This window comes from Eublepharis macularius, chromosome 10 (assembly GCF_028583425.1).
Source record: "Eublepharis macularius isolate TG4126 chromosome 10, MPM_Emac_v1.0, whole genome shotgun sequence".
Taxonomy (NCBI): domain Eukaryota; kingdom Metazoa; phylum Chordata; class Lepidosauria; order Squamata; family Eublepharidae; genus Eublepharis; species Eublepharis macularius.
The window spans coordinates 11,784,455-11,808,800 of NC_072799.1; the positions used below are offsets into that span (position 1 = coordinate 11,784,455).

Sequence of the window (24,346 nt, forward strand, 5' to 3'; positions counted from 1 at the left end):
GGTGGTGGATCACTTCCACTCAGCAGCGGCCTGATCCTGACCATTTTGGGTCTGTTTTTAGCCATTTTCAGCCCCTTTTTGGCCATTTTGGGCCCAATTTCGGCCCTGAATGGCCAGGATTGGGTCCAAAATAGCCAGGATAGGTAGTCAGGGGGCGTGGCATGTGCTAATGAGTTATGCTAATGAGTTATGCTAATGAGTTCCTCCACCTCTTTTTCTACGAAATGACCCCTGCCCAGAGCTATTTGCTTGGTATGCACCTTTATGCAGGTGGGAAGGAGACAGAGTTCAGTGGCAGAGCTCACATTTTCCATGAAGGGAGTCCTCCCTTTGATCCTTTTGGGTCTTCAATTAAAAGATGGTGGAACAAAGGAAAGTCCTTTCCCTGCCTGCGGCAGGCCTAACTATAATCTGTACATTTGCCCTGTTGATAGTCTGTTCCTGATCTTTCTATGGGGAGCTCCTGTTAAAACCACTCAGATGTGTTGGGGCCTGATTCACATTGGGGCAGCAGCAGGCGAGGAGAGGGGGGCTTAAGACTCCTTGACCTGAAATGGCCCCAGGGTGTTGATACTTGTCCTGTTGGAGAAATGTATAGTTCACTTGTTACCCATCGGTATTCATGAATTGGCTCCCTGGGGCTGTTTTGGGTTAGGAAAATCAGGCCTGGTGTGTCCATGGAGGCGGTGCTGGCAGCCGCCTCGAGCACTGAACTCTGAAGGAGGCGCTGTGCTGGCCCCCGATGAACCACCCCCCCGACCCAGAAGCAGGCCACATTCCCACTCACCTCTCCACTGCTGCTGCCTGCCTTGGCTTGGCTCCCGGAGAGATGGGCACCCAGGCGGCGTGGCAGTGAGCGGGGAAGTGGGCAGAGAAGCGGGCTACCTCTCTGTCCCTTCGCTGCTGCCGCCTGCCTCAGGTGAGGGGGACGCTCCTGCACAATGACATCACAAGTGATGTCATCACTCAGGGCTGGATCCCTGCCCTGCCCCTTGCCCTGTGCACGCACACGGGACAAGGGGCACAAGTAGGTATTTCACCTCAGGCGCCAGAAACTCTGGCACCAGCCCTGAGGAAAATTGTGTGTGTGTGTGTGTGTGTGTGTGTGTGTGAGAGAGAGAGAGAGAGAGAGAGAGAGAGAGAGAGAGAGAGAGTTTTATGTCTGTCTTCTTGCACATCATTATCTCCTTCCCAACTGGACATTCAATCTGCCGGAGAAGTTTCAGCCTGGAAATATCAGAGTATGTGTCTGCTTCGCAGGACCCAGGGCAGACCTGTAAACATTGTGAGATCTAGAGTCTCTCTACATGAGACAGCTGACACGTGAAGAGCATGCGTCAGGAGATGCAATGTTAGCCAGGAAGGGTAGTTTTAAAAGACAAAGACAGAGAGGTGAAATTGACAGAACCTTGGTGGACTCGAAGATGAAATTAACAAGCCCTCTGAGGAGCGATCTGTGCCTGCTCTGTCTTTTAAAACTACCCTTGTGTAGAGAAGTGGAATTGATAGAGCCTTCTGCTCTGTCTTTTTAAGCTATGCACTTGAAGTAGAGAGACTCATAGTTAGGCCCATCTAGAGGCCTCCAGACAAAGCAGACAGTTCTGGTCTAGACAGGACAATGGTCTGACTTCGTGTAAGAGGCAATATATATATATATATAAAACACAAAAACATGTAGATAAATTCAATTTTTTTAAATGAAAAGCAACCTTAGGGGACCGTGGTTGTTGGCTTGACGGACCCCCTGGTTCCATTGTATTTGCACTGGGTTTTTTTTTTATATACAAATGGTGACTTCAGCTATATTGCAATGTCACTTCTGGAAAAACCTGGAAATGAAGTAGGGGAGGTCTAGGAATCACCAGAAGTGTCATGGTTTTACTATAGAGTTTCCAGTGATTCCAAGAGCTACCCTGTGTCTCTTTTGAGTTTTTCCCAGAAGTGATGTAGGGGCACAGCTGTCATCCTGCTCCTCCCGGTTCCTGCCCCCGCCAATCCTCCCACCGGTCGCCTTGCAAGCCTATGATGTTGGGAGCAGAGCGGTTGGGAGAAGTACTTAACCTTTCTTTGCCATCCATTGTCCCACACAAAATCAGTCCTGGTACGTGTATCTGCCTGTAATGTGCAGTCTGCTCAAGACAGCTAAACTACAAAACTTAACGGAGAAAAAGTGGTAATGATTCAACATAGTGTAGAGGATTCTGCTAATTTAGAACCCAACCTGTGGATCCTGGTGGCTTTGTTTTGTCCTCACAATCTCTTCAGGTGAATGGCACAGGTTGTATATTTACGCGTACGCATGACTCTTGGACTGCTTTTGCACAGCAGAAACGTTTCCCTCTTCTCTCTTAGGATCACCCGAGTAGAGGAGACGGCCTACCAAGCTTTAAGAGAGAGGATGTTCGCTCACAGGTCAGACCTCATCGCTGCTTTCAAGAGTATTGATAAAAAAAGATCAGGTGAGGCTCAGGAAGAAAAGGATGCTGGGACAAGAGAGATTGCCTGTGGATGCTACTACACCCTGTATTGCTACTACACCCTGGATGCTGTATCGCTCATGACATTTTTGTGCAAACATGAATTTTGCAAGGATTATGATTACTCTGGGGATAAACACCTCACGGATGCCCATCCAGCATAATGGGTCTCAGAAGTGGGTAGGGGGAAGGCATTAAGCCCCTCTTCCTATATATAGGGGTTGCCAGACTCCAAGTGGCAGCTAATCCCCAAAGTACAGGGATCAGTTCCCCTGGAGAAAACGGCTGTTTTGGAGGATGGACTCTATGGCCCTATACCCCACTGAGGTTCTTCCCTAAATTTCACTTTCCCCAGGCTACACCCCCAAATCACCAGGAATTTCCCTACCCAGAGTTGGCAACCCTAGCACACCTGGGGATTAAGTTCCAAGCAATGAGGCAGGAGGAGTCAGTTGGGGCGTGGATGCCATTTTTACCTGTTCCCTTACCACCTCCTGCTCTCACCATGGCATGGACACATTTTCACACACACCCTTCTGAACTCAGGGTATATCTGTTGGTTAGGACAGATTATTCCCAGAATGTTCAATCTGGCCCTTTTTGTAGTCTGAAAAATAGCTGTTGGGAAGAGCCCAAGATGTATCAGTCATTACTGTACTGTAGAATTCCCCACTGAATACCATTTAGTTCCAAGTTTGTCAGGCCCTGAGTTCTTTCCACCATCCTTTGGGGGTGTTGGATAATATCAATTCCCCTATATGCCAATGAGGGAGAGAAGATGGCATGGTATAGCCCAATCTCCTCAGACCTTGGAAGCTAAGCAGGGTCGGTACTTGGATGGGGGACTACTAAGGAAGGCTCTGCAGAGGAAGGCAATGGCAAACCACCTCTGCTTCTCACTTGCCTTGAAAGCCCCAGCAGGGGTCGCCATAAGTCAGTTGTGACTTGACAGCACTTTACACACACACATATGCAGATGACATGGTTTTGGTGTCTTTAACTTGTATCTTTTTAAGGAGAGTGCTGAACAAACTGGGCAGTTTCTGTAAGAGCAAGTCTTTGAACATCAACTTTGCCAAGACAAAAGTAATGGTCTTTGGGAAGAAACTTTGAAGATTTAAATGGTCAATAGATTGCAATCCCATTGAACAATGTAGAACCTTTTGTACACTTGCGCTCCACTTGTGATCGAGTGGAGCGCAAGTGGAGCACAAGTGAACAGGGAGGAATACATGTGAGAGCCAAGCTACAAATGACGCCTGACACAGGTTGGACCCTTGTCAGCTGCGCTCAAGTTTTGATGGGAAATGTAGACATCCTGGTCTTGCAGCTGTAATGGAGAGCCAAGCTGTAAAACCAGGACGCCTACATTTCCCATCAAAACTTGAGGGAAGCTGACAAGTGTCCAACCTGTGTAAGGCGTCACTTGTAGCTTGGCTCTGAGTCTCTTCCCTTGCCGTTCAAGTGTCATTCGTCACTTGTAGCTTGGCCCTTGGGGAGGGGGGGTCTTTTCATTTTTGCTCCTGCTACAAGCTCTCCTTAAAAAGCTGTGTTGGTTTTCTTCTCCCAACAGGTGTAATCACGTTAAGTGACTGGGCCACAGCCGTCGAGTCGATCCTCCATTTAGGGTTGCCCTGGAGGATGCTGCGGCCACAGCTGGTGCCACGCCTTGTCAGTGGGAAACTGGACTACAACTTATGGCTGAAAGACATCGCGATGGAGCAGAAGTCAATCAACCAGGAGGTAACAAAGTACATTGTCAGAAGTGCCGATGAACATGATAAAGATGGACTTTGGTTCTCTTGGGGGTTGTGCTCGAGACCGTTTAGGGGCATGTCGCGAGCAGGAGGATGCTCTGATCTGGTTTATCAGATCTCACAGAAGGAATTCTAACTTCTCTTTTTTTTTTTTTTGAAAAATTTTTATTGGGTTAGAATCCATTATTTCCACATTTACATTCAATTTTCCCCAATTTTTTCATCTCTAACCCCCTCCCTTTCCCCCCCCTTTTTGTTGACTTCCAACAGCTTTCCAACCCTTTGTCCCCTTTCCCTTACTTTTATTAACTTCCTCTATCTAAAACAAATATATATTCTCCATTATTCTAAGCAGTACATCCTTAACTATTTTTAACATTATATGCCCAAACTGTAAGCCTTTGTTTCCATCTTAGATAAACAATTTATCCCAATTTTTCAATTTCAGGTATTTCTATATATCATAAACCATATAGATCATACATTCGTTTATATCAAACAATTTGACTTATTCTAGGAATTCTAACTTCTCAAGAGCTATGAGAGAGCAACAGGGAAGATGCTAGAGAGACGGGCCGATTACAGCAGTGGGGTCTGTCCTCCCTCGCCTGGGAATACATCACCAATGAGCATTGCATTATTACTAAGAAGTTAAATCTATCATGGCAGATACGCATCCTTCTATCACCAAAGTAGGGAGGGGCTACGGCGCAATAATAGAGCATCTGCTTTGCGTACAGCACCCCCATTCCCTCTTGCAGAGAATTTTAGGAAGATGTAGAGATTGTGTTATTAACAGTTAGCAAGACTGTAGTCACAGCACTGCATTGACCAAGATGATGGGACTATGGAAGAGACATGCGGGAGACACTCTTCCTTATGCTGATTCTGCCCAGCTAATATTCTTTCCTTCACCCTTATTTCCTCGCAGCTGAGTCCACTTTCAATTTCAGGACCGGGCTGGAGGAAAATGATTTAAGATCACTTTTTTATGTCATGGAAAGCTAGTACTTAATAATTATTTTTAAACCACGAGCATGGCAGAAGGAACTAAGAAACCTTTTTTTGTAGGCTAGTGACTTGGGTGGCGGTGCAAGGCTGATAAATAGCGGTCCTGTTTTTTGCAGCGCATACAGTCGAGTTTACTGGAAACCATTTACCGAAATCTCGCCAACTTGGAGACTATCTTCAATATCATAGATAGCGACCATTCAGGTAAATGCATTGATTTTTTTTTTTTTTTAGGGTGGTGGCTGGTCTGGTTGGACCCAGATCTAAAGTGCTGGCACTTTTCAGCACCCACTGAAAACTCCCTGCCACTTTCCCCTGCCCTGATATAAAATGCAAGAATCTCCTCTGCTGATGGAAGACGTTGTCCATTAAAACCTAGTAGCCACAACAGCGAAACGGAGCATCCAAGTTCAGAAGTAGTATACCAGTTGCGGGGCACAAATATCAGGCTATGATTTCGCCATTTTATGATGCAGTTGGAAGCAGGATGCTAGACCAGGCAGATGTTTAGCCTCATCCAACTAGATTATGGTGCGGATGACTAGGGACCCCATTGGGACAGTGTAGTGGAGTGGTTAAAGTATCAGACGACATGGAGGTGGAGAGTGCTGCCAAGTTGTAGCTGACTTTTGGTGACCCCTGCTGGGGTTTTTCCCAGGTTCAGATCCCTGCTCTGCCATGGTGACCTTAGACCAGTCACATGCACAGCCTGACCTACATCACAGGGGTTGTCGTGAGGATAAAATGAAGGAGAGAATGATGTGAGCTGCTTTGGATCTCCATTGAGGAGAAAGGCAGGGTATAAATGAAGGACGTGGGATGGAGGTTGTTAGCTGCTGTTGCTCAGGGACGCAATAGGCTATAACTCTATTCCCCGTCCCTACAGGATTAATCTCTTTTGAAGAGTTCCACCAGACCTGGAAGCTGTTCAGCACCCACATGAATATTGAGATCTCAGAGAGCAGCATTTCCGACTTGGCTCGTAGCATTGATTTCAACAAAGATGGAAACATAGATTTCAACGAGTTCCTCGAAGCCTTCCGCATTTCCACACATGCACAAACTGCTGACTAAGCCCACATCTACGAGGTCAACCCACCTGGAAGAAGGTCACCTTTGGGACCACTTCGAAACCAGACTAATGTTTTTTTCACCCCAAGAATGTGCCTGTGACTCTGACGAAAAGAGCACTCTGTCACTGCAAATCAGAGGTCAGATGCTGGCTGGTCGCCCATGCTGCCATTCTGAACTGGACGGCTGCACCATTTTCCAGTGTTGGCTTTTCAATACAAGGAGTTAGCATAGCTTTCTTCTACAGCAGAATTCAAGGACTTTGGTGTTGGGCTGCATTCCCTTTTAAACATCGTCTTCAGTTTTAAAACACGTTGAAGAATAAATACAGATGTATGAAATGCTTCTTTGTAGGGAGTTTTTTTGGTCATAAATCCACATTGTGGTCAGCTAGGATCCACCAAACCTGGATATGAAGTTGGTTTATTAACCAGAGTTAGCCTTAACTATGTTTTTTTTTGCAATATACCAACACAGATGTTCTGGTTTAATCCTGGGTTCTTCCCCAGTGAAGCACCCCCAGGCTAGGAGGTGGCAAGGAAACCATTATTTATTGGGGCTAACCAGACTGTGAGCTGAGTGCTAGTTTGTCAAAATCACCTTAGTTAAAACAGACCTAGTGGCCAAACCATTAAACTGCCAGTGGTTTCTTTCCACCTTGTTTATGGCATTTATATACCACTTTTCAATGATGTAGGAGCAGTAATGGTTAACACAATGTACAAATCCAAATACTGATCCATTCCACATGCACATGAATCTTGCCTTATACTGAATCAGGCTGTTGATCCATCAAGATCCATTGTCTACTCAGACAGGCAGCTGTTCTCTATGGTCTTCTTAAGTGGAGGCCATTCACATCACCTGCTATCTGATCCTTAACTGGATAGGTTGGGGATTGAACCTGGGACCTTCTGCATGCCAAGCAGATGTTCTGTCACAGAGCCACAGCCCACCCCCAACGTACGATTAGGCTTCTTTCCAGCATATGGAAGCTCTCATCTGTGGAAGGCTCACTTCCCCAGAGGAAGAAACTATGATGAGCAAAATGGATCCAAGATTCAACCCAAAATTTCCCATGCAGAAAGCATCATTATTTACCCTGCATCCTTGTCTGGATGGCCCTGCACTTCTGATTGATCAGCCTGAATCAGTAGCCAAGATGGACCATTTGGGGACATTAGAATCTCCCACCTTTCACAGAAGTACTTCTTAGCCCTGCACACATAACAAGACGTCTGCTCTCTCTCCAAATGCAGCACCCAGCTGATGTGCCCTCAAACGAGACTGGTCCGTACCCTTGCCTAGCAAGTTTCCTCTTCAATGACTCACCATGTGTTTGGCTTCCTAATGTACAGCTTATTTTCTTTTAGTGTTTCACAAGCTGAAAGCTTGGACGTTTGATGTCTTCTTTGCACCCCCGCCCCAAATGACCAGATATGGAAAGTGAACCTGTTGCCTCATCTTGCAAAAATCTGTCCTGCAGTTGAATTCTGCAGCATGCTCTTTTTATTAAACAAAAAATGGAAGGGTTGCAGTCAAAAACTTGCAAACAGATGGAGAGAGGAGAGGCAAGGGCAAAGCAGACTGTACTGGAATGTGAAGGGTATTAAAAGCAGAACAAACTAGTTTATTCCTCAGTCTTTGTTATTCTTGCAGGCGGTGAGTTGGGGAGGACTTTATCCCAGCTGGGTATCATTTTTCAACTCACTGCCTGCAAGAACAACAAAGACTGAGGAATAAATACTGGTTAATGGGACTGCAGTATCTGCGTGATTGACTGTTTTGACTGTCTTATCTGTGGATGGACTTTTTTCCTCACTTTGTCTTTTGTTATATCTTAGGCACCTACTCATTTATTGTTTGTGAGTCCAGGGATTTCTGTGCGTAACTGACTAGTTTATTTTGATTATTGACTATTTTGTGCATTGAGTTCATTACTGTGACTTACTTTTTTCACACATCGATATAATATATTGCAGTTAACTTTTTTCCTTGTTGCCTTCATTTGTGGTTTCCACTTCTGTTAGCTTAGTAGGCCAAAGAACAACAGTAGAGGCCTGTAGTACCTGGGGCAAAGCACAGCCTAGAGACAGGTAACAGGTCCAGTTCTGTGCCTCACGGCAGTATTTGTAAAAGAGCAACAGTTGCTGCTTCCTGGCTCAGGAGGCTGCAATTCTAGTCACTTTTCTCTATTTTGGCAGATGTAGCATCCGAAGAGGAGGAGGAGGAGGGAGTGACTCCATTTAGGGGCAGCTGCTTAAATCCTGATGAGGAGATCAGAGCCAAGACTTAGTCCCTGAAGGGTATTTACAGAACCAAGAGTTCCGCTAAAGACAGCACTCGAGACCAATGCTGATGTATATATCTGTTTTTATTACATTCTAGAAGGAAGAATTGCCAATTGTGATCAAGTAAAGAGATATAAAAATATAGCCTTCGGGTCCTGATAATCAAAAACACAAAATTGGACTGACACCAGAGCTTCAGATCCACAAATAGCCATGGAGAATCTCGGCACACAGCCAGTTCCACACCCTCCAGGATCTCTAGTTTAGGCAGCTTATCTAGACCGAGGGGGGCGGCATTAACACGGCACAGTTCTTCTGTGCAGTATTTGTAGTGGGGGGGGGGGGAGAAAATGTTTCCTATCAAGACCGTTAACACTGGAAGGTTTTTTTTTAACACAACTGATGCTGTAGAAACGCAAGCCCAGATTACAGAAGCTGTTTCTAAATCTCTCCCACCCCTTAAAATCAGCTTTATAAACCTAAAATCTTGTGAAGATTGAAGCTGAAAAACTTGGGGGAATACCAGTAGTACTGGATCTCTCTCAGAACTTTCCCCTTAACTTTATTGACAAAACACCCAGTGAGTTTTAAGCATGGACAACAAATGGTAGACCTCTGGAGACAGCAAATGATCCATCAACTGAAGACCCCTCCTCTGATAGGGATGCTTTCATTTAATCCATGTTCTATCAGCTTTATATCTTCCAGGTCATCTTTTATGATGCTGATCAGGTGACTCAGACCTTCTTGTTGCTGCTTCAAATGCTAAAAAAGAAGATGGGGAGCTCAGCAAAAACACTAACGAAAGCTTCTTTTCCAAACAGTTACCCCTCCCAAGACAAATTTGCCCTAATTTCTTGATCATTACCAGTACTTAATTTGTAAAATGGCAGGCACCAGCATTCAGATTTGCCAAGAACGGAACATCCTCTGCCCTGTAACCCTTTCCTCATAATCACCTGTAGTTCTTTTTATTAAGAGTTTATAATCCCTTCTTGAGGTCTAAGGCATAACATATTTTTTAACAAGGGGGATAGAAGCTGAAACTTGATTCACAGACATTAATACTCACTTGTTTGATTTCCCGCAAGAGGTCTGCATCAACGTAGTACCTCTCTTCGGATCTCACCGCTCCAAAGTGGTTCTGCATTCTGATCTGGGACATAAGCTCGTTCAGTCGACCCTGGGAAAGACAAGCATCAAACTCAGAGAATGGAGAAGGGGGGCTTCTCTGGTAGGATCTGGGAGACCGTCGACACATGGAGTAAAATGAGGGAGCAAAAAGGACTGTACCACTTTTGGGCTCACATGGAGTGGGGAATCATATTTGTCTGTGCAGAAATGCTCTCTTAACAGCAACTGTGCACAACAGGGAGAAAGATTTGCTGTAGCTTCTCTCCACTGTGCTGGATTTCCACTTGCAAGAATTCTACTTAATCGGGTGGAAGATTAAAAAGGGATCTGCCCTAGTGTAATCTGAAGTGGTATGTTCCTTTCCACCATCTATTTCTGCTACATGTGTGGACCAGGTCACCATTAGGAAAGCTGGGGGGAAGCCTTCTCCCAGGACCTCAGGAGAATTAGGCCTGGACAGTAAGCCACTGGCATGACTCTGCACCATCTCTCTCATAGGCTACAACCTTGTACTCATTTGAAAGCAAGACCCATTGATCAGCCTGTGTGGTCTTTGGAACTATTCCCTCTGCAGGCTTTCAGAGGGTCCTGGAGAGGCTGTACCTCAGTACTAGAGCATCAGCTTAGCATGCTGAGAATCTCAGGTTCAACTCCCAGCATGTCCAGTTAAGGATCAGGTAGTAGATGTGAAAGACCTCCACCTGAGACCCTGGAGATCCACTGCCAGTCTGCACAAGCAATACTGACTTGATGGACCAACGGCCTGATTCAGTTCAGCTTCAGGTGGACTCATGTCACGTGACTTTTCAAAGTCTCCAGACTTTTCAGTTTTTGCTCTGAGATGCACCAAGCCAGAACACCGCAAGCCTAACGCGAGACCTTCTATGACACTTAAGGGATAACAAGTATCTGTGTGCAGGATGGATATTGCCTTTCACGTTGGCAAGATGGAATGCAAATTCACAGGGGAAAAGTGTTGTGTCACTTGTCTGGAAGGACAGAGAGGGATCAATCACCTTCGAGCACCATTGCTCAGTTCTGCTCTCTCTCTCTCTCTCTCTCTCTCTCTCTCACACACACACACACACACACACACACACACACACACACACACACACACACACCCCACCCCACCCCGCCCCACCCCAGGGCTCTCTATAACAAGACCGTGAATTGCTAACCTTGAACTGCGTAGGTGCGTTGAGTTCACACTGAATTGTATCCAACTGCACGCGGAGCTGCTCCTCGTCTGCTTGGATGGCATAGCCGCTTTTCCTTTGGATCTCTTGCTTGATTAATACCTGGGCGAAGAAATCAGTTATCGCGTGGCCAAGAAGGCCTGCCTGGCCCCAAAACGTGTCTCCTTTCAGGAGCATGCCAAACTGACTCTTTTCCCTTTCCTCTTTTTTTTTCTAGCCCACTTAGGTACCAGAGAGAAAAAGGAACAGGCTTTCTGCAGCAGCAGTCAGGTCTACCTGGTGCTTCCAATGCTGTTCAAGAAAGGGAACAGAAACAATGCACTGCACCGCTGAGACGCACACGATGCTTTACAGAGGTTGGGATAAAGAGCAGGGGTCCTGCCGCAAAGTTTGCAACTTAGTATTTGTCTACTTGGAAACGCTATTGATTTTCAGGGTAGTGATTTAACAACACAGAGATACAGGCTTCAAGGACGGATACGGTGGGTTTGTCTAGGCCTCCCACATAATAATTTCACCCTAACCCAATGCCTTGGTTGTTGCTTTTTTTAAAAAAAAAAAACAAAATGGGGCAAAGGAGAGGGTGGAACCTGAAAAGGGGAAGCACAGAGAGTGTGTGTCTAAGCCAGGATCACGACCCAAGGCTGTGGAGCAGAAGCTTTACTCAGACAATTCTAAACATTCCTTCCAGAACACATCACGTTTTTCCGGGTTTCACACTTATCGGCTGTGCTTCTTTCCGGCCTTCCCAAGTCCAGCACATCCTCTGTCGAGTGTTCTGCAGCCGGATGCCTCTCTAGTCCTAACAAAGTGCTCAGCTCGTTTTCTTCTGCAAGCGTAAAACAGCCCCTGAGCTTAAATGGCTCAGTAGGGCAACAGTCCCCACCCTGAGGGGGGCCTCGGAGGGGGGGGGCTGTTGCCCTACTGAGTTCAGGGGTTGCTCAGCACCACCCAATGACACTGACGGTCTGTAGATTGAGGATATGAAAAGGAGGTTCTTGGAGAATTTGCTGTCACTGGCTTAGACTCAGTCCAGGAGACTCAGCCCAGAGGAGAGGTCTACACAGTGACTGTAACCCATCACAGCTCAAGCGGGCCTTCATGTTCAGAGGCAGGCTACCTCTGGATAGCAGTAACTGGGGGACAACTAGGGCAGGGCATTTGCATTCATGCTCGGCTTGCAAAATTCCTACCGGCTTACTGATAGGAGAGCCAGTTTGGTGTCGTGGTTAAGAGCAGCAGGACTCTAATCTGGAGAGCCAGGTTGGATTCTCCCTTCTTCCGCTTGAAGCCAGCTGGGTGACCTTGGGTCAGTCACAGGTCTTTCAGAGCTCTCAGATTCCCCCCTTTACCACCTGGCCAAACCAACACGGGGTGAATGACAGCCAACCTGCAACGTTCTGTGTGAAAGGTCCATCAGCTTCCTCTTGTATTGGGCTATTTTGGCCATCGTTGTCGTCTGGTTTTTCTGCAGCTCACTGATGTCTTCTGATATTATCTAAAGAAAGGGGGGGGACAGCAGATCAGCAAGGAGGCCATGCCACTGCCCAGCTGGGCATCCAAAAAGAGTGCCTGTTTTGAATGAATCACTTCGCTTCTATGTATGTCATTGGCTATGTAAAACCTCTCTGACTGCCCTCTAACGACCTAGTTACCAATTCACAGGTCAGGACACAACTCAAGTAATTTAACTAAAGTCCCTGCTCTGGAAGCAAGAGTCCTTTGCACAGATGAACACACACAAGCCATACCCCAGGCAAGCTGCAAGCAGAGAGCAACAGATCCGGTGCACCAAACTAGTAATGCCTGCTAGTAAGAAGGCGTTTCTTTTAACTAACCAGCCAGGAACATGAAGTACGGTAAGTGCTTCTGGCACCACTGCAGACTGTTCCACAATGACTGGTTGTATAACAGAAGAGGTCTTATCACCACTTAGCCAAAGAAAATTAGGGTGGCGAAACTTGAGTACCATATGAAAAGCTAGGAATTCTTGGGTGGGATGGGAGCAGAGAATCCGTAACAATGCTCTCCTTCACACTCTTAAGGTCTAAGTTGTTAAAGTCAGGGCCTCTGTACAATAGTCTGATCTACAGCAGCCTTGATTATTGGCTTGCAACTTTTTTTCCTCGAAGAAGGGAGAAGGTACATTTCTTCCACAGCTGCTGCTGCGTGGATTATCTTCCTTTATTAACCTTTTAAAATGCCTTTTCCACAACTCCCTTGCAGCTGCCTAATTCATCTTTAGTTAAGAAAGACCCACCATGTCTGATCCCCCCACCCAAAGCCAAAACGGCCCCTGGGATTTCACGGTCGCATGTGTCTCCCGAGCACTTCAAGTAGGTCCTGAAGGGAATGGGTTGATTTAAACCTATGGAACGTTTCAGCACTTGAGGCCCAGCATAAGATCATTTCAAAATGCGACTGCTGAAGAACAGCATGCAATGCATTCAAATCAAGCGGGCATTCACCTGGCTTATTAAAGGGAGCTGGCGATCATGAAAATCAGGGGTTGCTGCCTAGCCTTCGATACGGTTCTGATTGCCAACTTCCAAATGGAAACATTTAGAAATCTCTTCCCCCAAAGTGTCTCCCACCAGCAGTGTCATCATGAGCTTATGGATATTGATCGCCAGCATTTAGGACTCGGGGTTTGCCGGGGAAAAGTCTCCCAGCCCTGTGGGATTTAGCCAGAGCCAAGAACATTCGCAACAGGCGCATGGCAGTGTTATGCTCACATCTAATCTGGTTTGATGTTGTTTTGTCATCTGGTCTTGGACCTTCAACCTTCTCAACAGTTCTCTGAAGCCAACCATCGGCACTGGAATCAACCTACAGAAATAAAGAGTGTTAAAAGTGGACAATGCCATACCGTTTTTTTTAATGACACGCACAAGTATTGCAAGCTACTGGCTAAAAGAGTGGTCTTTTCTAAAACAGGACAAACGATACATGGATAGGAAAGAACAGGATAGTCCAAACAGTGACCCGGAAGACAGCCCTTCTTTATAAAAAAAAGACACTGGGTTCTGCCAGTCCGAAGGCCTTGGCCTGATTCCCCCAGCCTTTTCTCACTCGCTCCAGCACATCCACATGGAAGGAAACAATTTTAATCCCCCACCCCACCCCCAATAATGTATTTTTTCCCTTTGATGGGCTAGCTTTGCACACGGAGGGAGATTTCATCATGGGGGAACATTCAAATACGTAATCCCTCCCATGCATTCCGAGTTGCCGTTGTCTCGCATGTCCTTTCTAAGCATTTGAATTAGCTTTTATGTGGACTACTTTGAAGTGAATACTTTCAAAACTAGACCCTGACACAGCTCTCTCGGTGTTTCTCCAACAGTTCACATTGTCTTGTTCATAGCACGCAGACTTCATTAGCAGAAGTTTACAAGCATGGCCACTCTGTCTTCACCCTCCTTCCTTCGATTATACACTCCCTTTAAAAAATGGTCCCGCCGTAAGACTTCGTAAACACCATTCTGCAAACCACTTACTTTTCAGGATCTGGGTTATCCACTTTGGCCTGTTCCCAAATGATAGGATCAACACCTTGCAGGGGGCAAAAACAAGCTATGTCAACAAAGAACGTCTCCAGAGCAAGATTTTCCTGCTCTTCTGCACCTACTTAACAAATCGTCCCCAGTAAATACCTCTTAACACTGGTGGTATGTTGCCCTTGTTTTCTCAGGCAAAAATAAACTCACATCAGTATAAAAATAGTAACAATTACTGTGTTTATATACCACTCTGCTAGACAGATTAGTGCCTCACTAAGAGCAATGAACAAAGTTAGTGTTGTCATCTACACAACACAGCTGGGGAGCTGGGCTGAGAAGAGTGGCTTACCCAAGACCACCTGCTCAGCTAACGGTAGCAGTGGGAGTCGAACCAGCAGAGTGCTATCTCACATCCCAACCACTTCACCGCTATGCTACAACAGCTCAAAACTGGGGCGGAGAGAAGTGGTTTATCCAAGGCCACCTGCTGAGCCCAGGGCCGTCGTGGGATTAGAACTAGCAGAGTGCTGATTCACATCTCAACCACTTAACCACCATGCTATAGCAGCTCAAAATTAGGGCGGAGAGGAGTGGCTTACTCAAGGCCACCTGCTGAGCTCATGGCAATCGTAGGATCTGAATCAACAGAGTGCCGATTCACAGCCCAACTACTTAATTGCTATGCTACAGCAACCAATACAGACGTTAATTAAAATGTAACAAAATTATTAATGTATAACTTAAAAAGGTATTTGAGAAGTGGGTTCTTGGCACAGGCTGCACCCAGGAAGGGTGAAAGGGTGCCTGCCTGCCTCCCCCCACCCCCCGTCCCAGCAACGGCCGTTCGTTGCTGGGAGGAGCGGCCTTTGAGCTGCATACAGGAACAATACCAGGGTATGTTAAATGCGGTCAACTTCAATTCTAATAGGAGTTTGCTTATCAGCAGCCAACAGATTTAGTCGTAGTACAGCTTACCTGCAGGAGGATTCTGCAGCAGCTGCTTGATTTGGGCCGGGGAGAGTTCTGTTCTGGCCATGATGAGGGTAACACCCAGCTGCTGGAACTGGGTCTTGATGTTTGCTTGTTCAAAGTGTGCATACAGGGTGGTGGCCGGGACTCGCCTCGAGGTCCCATTTGGTGACCGCTCAACCACATAGATGACGACCTCAGTCCTACAAAAGCAACGTAACTTTTACTCTGTCTGGGGCGGAGTGAAAGCATCATCTCAAAACAACAGATTTTTAATTCAAAAGTACATGTCCATCTTGAAATATTTAATTTATAAGGGCGGGGGTAGAAAATATCCAGTCTCTCTTGCTCAGATGCCACCTGAAATGTGACCACGGAAAGCCATATTTAAGAAGGGGCCCTTCTGAAAGGTCAGATTCAGACACTAGCAGGTCACCACATGGACAAACTGTGGGCCAACCAGTCGCCTCCCCGCCATTATAATCTGCACAGATGGAAAGGCCTGGAGGACGTTCACTGAGATTATCATCGCACGAGGCAGGTGACAAACCAACATGACTGAATTCAGATCTCACAAACAGCCAAGGTTTGGTCGTATGGCGCACGCCAAAGGGGAAAAAGAGCAACTGGTGCAAAGGGAAGAATCTTTAATAACCCTACGTGTTTCACAAACAGCTTTGTTGGGGGAATCTTCCTTTTTGTGTCTTTTCTACATGTGCTCTTTAGCAGAGTGAGACTGCTTAAGTGCATATGGGGAATGAACACAACTTGTTCCTCCGCTCATGTGCGGAGCTCTGGAGAAAGCTTCCAATTAAAGCAAGCTCTGCTTTATGATGTCCGAATGCAGCACTGGATATACTGGACAATCCAAACAGGGCTTTAAAGGTTAAATCTCACGGGTTTTCTATCTGCACAATGATCATATTCCTTTTCCCTGCCTGTCGTATCCCTCCTGCCCTTTGCGTTAATTTTTATCCTGTGTGAGTCCTTCCACACCTTACTTTGCTGTAACTTTCATTTTGTAAAATATTAAATCAATAAATACGTTTTTGAAAGTTTGATCTGCTTGGATATCAAGGCGAAAAGATGGTCTCAGCATGGATAGTGTGATTCTCTGGACGGGGTCCGTTCCATGAAATATGGTGAGCTAGCATACGTCAGAGTAGGATGTGATACCATGAGCTGGATCCAGATTAATCGCCAGTTTCCACTGATTCTCCCTTCCCACTTCAGAACGCCCGGGGTCCTGCATCCCCCAGAAGCAGCATTTTGGTGAGGGCAGGGGTCTGGGAGTGGGGTTCAATTCTGCTGACGGAAAATTTAGTCCTGATCCAGCCCTATAACTTGAAGTTGAGTTATTAACCAGTTATAGATCCAGAGGAATTATCTGTGTTAGTCCGTAGCTGCAAAATAGTAAAGAATCCAGTAGCACCTTTAAGACTAACCAACTTTATTGTAGTATAAGCATTCGAGAACCACAGCACGCATCTGACGAAGAGAGTTGTGGTTCTCAAAAGCTTTTGTTACAACAACGTTGGTTAGTCTTAAAGGTGCTACTGGACTCTTTACTATTTAACCACAGTTAGGCTTCATTATCAGTTTTATGTTGTGTGCCACCGTGAAGACGATTCTCCAGAGACAACATGCACATTTTCTAAACAAGTATGTTTTAGTGTGACATACCAACAAAGATATATCTTGGTTTATTTCCCGGTGCCAAATGGCTAAAGACACTACTGGCTAGAGCAAAGACAACTATATCAGTATTCAGTGAGGCAAACCAGGGTTTGAGTGATCATTCGAAAGACAAACGGGGGTTTGCATAGTTAAAATAAACCATAGCTTGGCTTTACACTTTGAACCAAACCAAGGAGCCAGCAAGCTTAGATCTGAAAGGGATGAATATCCGCTATACAGACTGTTTACATACTGGTCATCGGGCATTGTCTTTACACCTTCAACGTTGACAGTAAGAGTCTGGTTGGAGCCCAGGAGTTTGTGCAACGATTCCACAAGCTGCTGCTGCTGGCTTCGGATCTCTGCTTCCTTTTTATTAAAGACCAAGGCTACCAAACCATCTTCGTCCTTGTTGTTGGGCATGCAGCTGTAGCCCACAGCCTATTTAAAAGCAAAACAAACAGCCTTTTCAGTTGAAAAAGATGCACATCACTGGCTGGAAGGGGGTGGGGCAGGCAAACCAGACTTCACAGATTATGCTGCTCTCATCAAGCTTCAATGAAATACAGTTGTGCTCTCAAAGCTACAAAGGGAAGGGGGTGTGGCTCAGAGGCAGAGCATCTGCTCAGCATGCAGAAGCTCTCAGGGTCAATCCCCAGCATCTCCGGTTAAGAGGTTCATGTAGTAGGTGATGACCTCTACCTAAAACCTGGAGAACCACTGCCAGTCCGAGTAGAAAATACTGTCCTTGACAGATTCAATATAATTTCAGGTAGGTAGATGTATTGGTCTTCAGTAGAACAGCAGGATCTGAATTCAGTGGCCCCTCAGAGACCAACAAGATTTTTCAGATCCAAAGAGAGGAGATTTGACTTTCAAAGGCTTATACCCTTGAAAAATCTTGTTGGTCTCTAAGATTCAATATAAGGCAGTTTCATCTTTACACTCAACATTGGCATAAAAGCAGGTCTTTGAAGTGTTACACATGTTCCAATCATTGAGGAGAGAGGCCAGGTTGGCCCAAGTTAGAGAGCTGGACTAGGATCTGGGAGATTCCGGTTGGAATCTGCATTCTGCCATGGAAGCATGCTGGGTGACCTTGGGCCAGCCTGACACACCACCTAATCTACCCCACATTGCTGTTATGAGGACTAAACGGAGGAGAGCTGAATGAGGTAAGCTGCTTTGGGTCCCCATGGGGAGAAAGGCGGGGTATAAACAGTAAATAAAACAAAGATCATGTCTCAATTTGGAGTTTATTATTAAATATACATTAAAGGCTGTATGTGCCTTGACCTGGATAGCCCAGGTGAGCCTGATCTCATCAGATCTCAGAAGCTAAGCAGGGTCAGCCTTGGTTAGTAATTGGATGGGGGACCCCCATGGAAGACCAGGGTTGCAGGGGCAGACAATGGCAAGCCACCTCTGTTAATCTCTTGCCATGAAAACCCCGCCAGGAGTCGCCATAAGTCAGCTATGACTTGAGCGCACTCTCCACCAAAGGCTATATGTAAACCCAGTGCCCAAGCAAGCAAGCAAGCAGAGAGACTTCGCAACTAGCCTTTCGTACCTTAAATCTGCAGAACGGGTTTTCCTGGGTGAACTCCACGGGGGCACTGCTGCTGCTGAAGTATCCTTTGCCTGTGCCCCAAAACGCCTGCAGCTGGTTCCACTTGGCCAAAATAGCATCCCGCTCATCTCCCAGGAGTGTAGGTGCAGACAGGGCACTCGCTGTGTTTATCAGCTGGTTAGACTGGGCAGGGGCTTGAGCAGGCTGACTGAAGAGGCCGCCTAGTGCTAAATTGGATGGCAAGAGAGGCAGTCATTTGGCTGGAACCCATCGATATCATGCCCCCACTCAAGCTACTCTCATTGCTTCTTCTCCGTTAGAGTTTGGGAAGTACAAGTCCTTCCCCTCCCTCACCCACCCAACAATAAATTTGGAAGGAGCACAAATACAGAATAAGAGTTACATTTTGAATAGTTTTAACCAGGTCTGACCTGGGTAGCCCAGGCTAGCCTGATCTTATCAGATCTTGGAAACTAAGCAAGGTCGGGCCTTGGTTTATATTTGGATGGGACACCAAAGAAGTCCAGGTTTGCTAAATGCAGAGGCAAGCAATGGCAAACTGCTTCTGAATGCCTTTTGCCTTGAAAACCCTACGGAGTTGCCATTTGTCATCTGCAACTTGATGGCGAAAAAAGAACACTGAACCGGGCTTCTTTGTGCCAGAACAGAACCCCAGCACATGTTTTCAATTCGATTTCAATTTCATGCCTTTACTGGCATAAAAGCAGTGACAATTTACAATCAGAAATAGATACAGAGAGGTCTGATAAATGATAAAAACAGCATAAAACAATCACTTAAAAGAATAGTCAATGATAAGAATGAATCGGTGTCCAACGATTAAGATACAGTGGTATGCTTGGACTTAATTTTGTAAGCTACACATGTAGTAATTTGAGGGTTAACATCTTCTAAAAAGTAAATTAAATTTTTTCCTTTGGTAAGAACACTGTGCTGAACATATTCAGTCGAAAATTGTTTACGTTGTAAGGCAAGGAGACAGCACATGTTTTAATTTCTGTCGTTGAGCCCTGGAACCTATGTGCAAAGAATAGAGTGGCCTAGGAGCAAACATGAACGCAATAAGTTTTAATCAAGTAAAGGTGGCTGTGTAAAATACGGCACACTCACTTTGCTGCTGCTGCTGCTGGGTGCTGAAGCCTCCGAATCCCAACCCAGTTCCCAACCCAGTCCCGAGACCGGTACCGGTGCCTGCTGCTGTCCCGAAGCCGCCGCCAAATCCAAAGCCTTTGTTCTGAGTGGCACCGAATAGCCCTGAGAAGAAGAAAAGCAGCACGACACAAGAGAGATGGTTTGCAAAGTCATAAATGGATTGCCCTGAAACAGGCACTAGGAAAGAAAGACACACTCTAAATAAGAGGCTCTTACCAGGGGTACTTGTGTTTGCAGGAGTGGAGAAACTAAACGTAGGTCCGGCTGTGGTGGTTGCCGTTCCAAACCCTCCAAAGGCTCCTAGTAAACCAAAAGTACAAGTCAGACAGGAGGGCCAAGCTGCTTTGCAAAGAGAGTGTTTAAACGCATGCTGGTAGGTTTTTAGGAAGGGAGATGGTGACAAATGAATGCTGTGGATGTGATCAAAGAATATCTCCCACTCTCCAGGGCTAAAGCTGTATCAACTGTAGAGAGAAAGATGCTAACGCTAGCACAGCTGTTTCACCTCCAGTGACAACATGGTTTCTTTTTTCTTTAGAAGGGGAAAGATAACTATGATGATTACCAATACCACTGCGTATGTGTATTTAAATGAAATACATGCCTTTGAACAAGAGCATCAGTGTTCGTCAAGCGGTGCGGCGAAAGACCTGAGAATCACTGGGATGTGAAGGTGGCTAATGTTGATCAGTATGTTCCAAATTGTAGACCTTTTTTATTTTGCTAAATGGGCACAAAAATGCATCTAAGGAACAGCCCATAGCAGTTCCTCCATGAACTGCAGCTGTCACAGGCACTCATTCAGCCCGTAAGCCCTTCTTCTAGAAGAGCACTAAATCTTCCCAATTGTATGCTAATTATAAAACCAATTAAAATGGTTTAAAAGCCATTGCAAATTCTAGTTTGCACTTCACAAGCTACTCTTGATATACATATTGCTTTTAAAAGAATCTGTTTCATGCAAATAGGGGTCCCAAGACAGGCTCTGTAACACCCACCCAACGCCAAGTTACACCTTCCAAGTAATTCCTTACACTGAAATGATCTAACAGGAATTTTAAACTAACAGTAAGGGAAAAAATGATGTGTCATGGAAGCCATTCAGACTGACAAAAAAAGCAAATGCATGTTATTAGAATTGGCACCTGAACAAATGATATCTTTCGTAGCTAGGATGATAATTACATGGTACACATATGAAAGTGCTGCAGGATACAACTATGAGGGGACTATGGAATGGATATGATTTCCTATACGAACAGCTGCAAGAACTACAATGTTAATATTAAATATATTAAAAATATTGGATATTGAAATGCCAAACATTAGTCAGACATATTCTGGTAGAAATGCTGATCTATGCCTGGCTATTCCAAATCTGGTAAAATTAAGAGTATCAACTCAATCCACAACAGATAAGTAGTAAATTATAACGCTTAAAAGTTAGGGTCTTTCCCCCCTCAAACCCAGCTTATTTGAATGCATTTAAATAAACAAGCGAACATTCCTCAACATTCAGTAGAGGATAGTACTGGCTTTTGGCTGATCGTATAAAAGTTATTTCCGCACAAAACTTTGATAAAATTGTGGTAGAGATTCAGAATGATTGAAATCCAATGAAGAGACACAGAGGAAAAGAAAAAAACACAGACATGCAGTAGAGTCCAAGAATTCAAGAAAGAGAAGAATTAGGATGCTGAGAGACCTGAGCTCTCATCCAGCAATAGCTTGTAGGTATGACAGTTCTGGGGTATACACAGTCATCCACAGGGACAGAGTAACTGTGTGTTGTGAGCACACGCACAAAGATGTTGTATCATACATCCTTCCCAATAAAATTAATTAAGAATCCTGCGTGGCTAAAAATCCATACGAACCCTTGAGAGCTGGTCTACACCACACACAGCAATACAGAAGTATTCGTGTTTGACAAGTATTTGCTGTGATAAAAAGTGTGAAGGGGAGGCATCCTTGTCCAAGTAAGCACAGGTTTTATGCCAGGGAGGTACAGCCAATCATTATTACTGTCTAAATCAAACTTGGATACCTGCTGATCTGGCTTGAGCCTCTGGTATATAAAACCAGTTTATCCCCAAACAAGCAAAAACTTATTTAACTATCTCCCAGAATAAATGCAAAGGAAGCAGTCTGCCTACATCTGAACGCATTAATTGAAAGCTTATCCCATAGATTTTAATGGATCTTTCACCCACAAGGGAATTCTTGGAATCGTATCTGCAACAACGTGATTACAAAAACCATTAGTGTGCATTCTCTACCTGCACTGGGCAGGCTGTTACCAAAATTGAACGGTGGCGCCGAGGTAGCAGACACACCAAAATTCCCAATATTAAAATTCACTGCAGGATTAGCAGTTAAGCCGAAACCCCCAAAATTAAACCCACTGGCAGTGGAGTTTCCTGTTTCAAGCCCACCAAATCCTGATGTGCGGGAAGCAGAAAGAAAGCAAGGCAGGGTTAGTTAGAAAAAACACACATACATTAAGCATTAAAACTTTCTGATCAGTAGAAGTGAGGAAATGAAAGCTCATAGAAGGCAGGAAAATGATTTTCAGGGTAAGCTTTCAAGAGACAGTGCTCCCTTCTTCAGATACAAGTAGGAATTGAGACGCCTGAGCCCTTAGATCCCAGTCAGAAGGTGGGAGGGGTGTTGCAAAGAAGGGAGTCAGGATGCAGAATGATTCTCCAAAGCTTCCACCCTGAAAATCTTGTTGGTCTAGAAGGTGCCACTGAAGTCAAACCCTGCAAATCTGAAGGGAGCTCTGACTGTTGAAAGCTTCTATTCTGTGAATCTTGTTGGTCTCAAACATGCCACCAGACTCAAATCCTCCTGTTCTACTGCAGACCAACATGGCTACCCACCTAAAACTATCCACAGGCTAGGGCTGCTGTGCCCCTAACATTAGATGGCATGACTTGATAAATGTTATAGATCTCTATCTTATATATTTGCGGATTTTGATTTTAAATCTATTTAATCTGTACCGTAATATGATTATTATTGCTGTAACCCAAGATGGCTTGACTCAATAAAAGAAGCCCCGTCTTCCAGTTTGCAGGATGTGAGCAAGTTTGTTAATGATAGGACATTTTGGAGGTCTTTCATTCATAGGGTCAGAGGTGACTTGACGACACATCACACACACACAAACCGTCCTGAGCCTGCTTGCGGGGAGGGCGGGCTAGAAACTGAATGGAATAAATGTAAGAAAAATAAGTTGCGTGGCAGGTTGAAACCCAACCGGTGCAGCTCTCCTCTCCACCCTTCTGCTGGGAAAAGCCCCTGTGGAGCTTCTGCCTGTCAGAACCCCGCTGAAACGAAGGCCAACCTGCCTCTAGGCTTCAGACCTGGAAAGAGGCCACCGGTTGCCAGGGAGACGAGGCCCGGCAGTTGCTATGGCGACCGGCCCTCTCTCCGTCCCAGGCTCACCTCCGTCCCTCCCTCCTCTCCACCCCGGAGATCCTCCCGCCTTCCCGCCGGCTTCGCACTCACCAGCAGGGTTCGGGGCGGCTGCAGCGCCGGCAGCTGCCCCGAAGTTGAAAGCCATGAGGCAGCCGGAAGGAAGGCCGCGGCGGCAGCCACTCCAAAACCCGGGAACGTCCGTCACTCATGGGGTCCGGCTGGAAACGCAGACTCCAAAGGGAAGGGTTCCGTGCAAGCCGCGGTGCTGGGGGAAAGATGACACGAGTGCACGGCCTCAGCTTCCGGTTTTAAAAAACTAGATAGATGAGAGTAAACAATGTACTTTTTAAGGGACCACCGCCGTTGCCAACCTCCAGGTGTGGCCTGGCGACCTACAAGAATCGCAGCTGATTTCCAGAGAGCAGACATCAGTTCCCCTCCTCGTTTTTTTCAGTGGTGAAAAGCTTGCTGAATCTAGCCCTCATTTTAGAACATGCACTAGGGAAAGAGTCAATGAAAGTCAAATCGGGTAATACTGCCTTGTGGTGGAGCAGGCAAGAAGCACCACAGTCTTTCCCCAGATCGTTTGCCTCCAACTGAAGAATCCCTCACTTTTGTCAGCTAAATCCAGCTATTTCCAAAATAGACAAGAGGTTGCAGGTCGGGTTACTAACCACAAGATGGAGCCTGGAGTTCTCCCAGAATGACAGTTGAATGGCGGTTGATCTCCAGACTAGGAAGATCAAACCCTCTGAAGAAAATGAACTCCACACCATCATATCCCTGCTGAGCTCCCTCCCCTCCCCAAATTCTGCCCCACCCTGCATACTCCCCAAATCTCCAGGAGTTTCCCAAGCCGGAACGCTTGCCGCAGGTAGCTGCCCTCATCCAGAGCAATATCCAAAAACTAGAGCCATGTAATAATTTTTATTCAAGACCAATAAAAAATAACACAAAATAATTCCAGATTTTGAGTCCTCTAGAATAATCCATCAGGTTGGATGTTAAAGGGAGGTTGTGGGAAGGTGGGGAGATGTTTCAGTCCATGATTTTTAAGGCCTGCTGTCCACTTCTTTGGTACTTATGTTGCT

The 24,346-nt window shown here is 45.8% G+C and overlaps 2 protein-coding genes across 2 annotated transcripts in view; one reads left to right on the forward strand and one right to left on the reverse strand.

The window, feature by feature from the left end:
- The window catches only part of PPEF2 (protein phosphatase with EF-hand domain 2), a 46,259-nt gene extending 38,065 nt beyond the window's left edge, over window positions 1–8,194 (forward strand). Inside the window, exons 15-18 of the mRNA XM_054990589.1 lie at window positions 2,353–2,459; window positions 4,051–4,220; window positions 5,362–5,449; window positions 6,132–8,194. Coding sequence (XP_054846564.1) covers window positions 2,353–2,459; window positions 4,051–4,220; window positions 5,362–5,449; window positions 6,132–6,319 — 553 coding nt within the window. The 3' untranslated portion in view covers window positions 6,320–8,194. The remainder of the gene's footprint in view (window positions 1–2,352; window positions 2,460–4,050; window positions 4,221–5,361; window positions 5,450–6,131) is intronic.
- Window positions 8,195–8,672: 478 nt separating this feature from the next.
- On the reverse strand, window positions 8,673–23,448 carry NUP54 (nucleoporin 54). Its single transcript, XM_054990631.1, has 12 exons — window positions 23,346–23,448; window positions 20,049–20,132; window positions 19,791–19,934; window positions 18,660–18,886; window positions 17,343–17,530; window positions 15,419–15,615; window positions 14,441–14,495; window positions 13,676–13,769; window positions 12,331–12,438; window positions 10,923–11,042; window positions 9,680–9,790; window positions 8,673–9,372 (listed from the first exon to the last, which is right to left on the reverse strand). The coding sequence occupies exons 1-12, from the start codon at window positions 23,398–23,400 to the stop codon at window positions 9,244–9,246; spliced, it is 1,512 nt and encodes a 503-aa protein (XP_054846606.1). The 5' UTR covers window positions 23,401–23,448; the 3' UTR covers window positions 8,673–9,243.
- Between the last annotated feature and the right edge of the window lie 898 nt (window positions 23,449–24,346).

Bases quoted from the DNA above. Each gene is read 5' to 3' on its own strand.
- NUP54 (XM_054990631.1), bottom strand. From the start codon at position 23,400: ATGGCTTTCAACTTCGGGGCAGCTGCCGGCGCTGCAGCCGCCCCGAAC. The intron at 18,887-19,790 runs GTGAGTGTGCCG...CATCCAATTTAG, and splicing joins CCAGCAGCAGCAGCAGCAAA to CACTAGGCGGCCTCTTCAGT. The intron at 9,791-10,922 runs GTTAGCAATTCA...TGTCTTTCCCAG, and splicing joins ACGCACCTACGCAGTTCAAG to GGTCGACTGAACGAGCTTAT.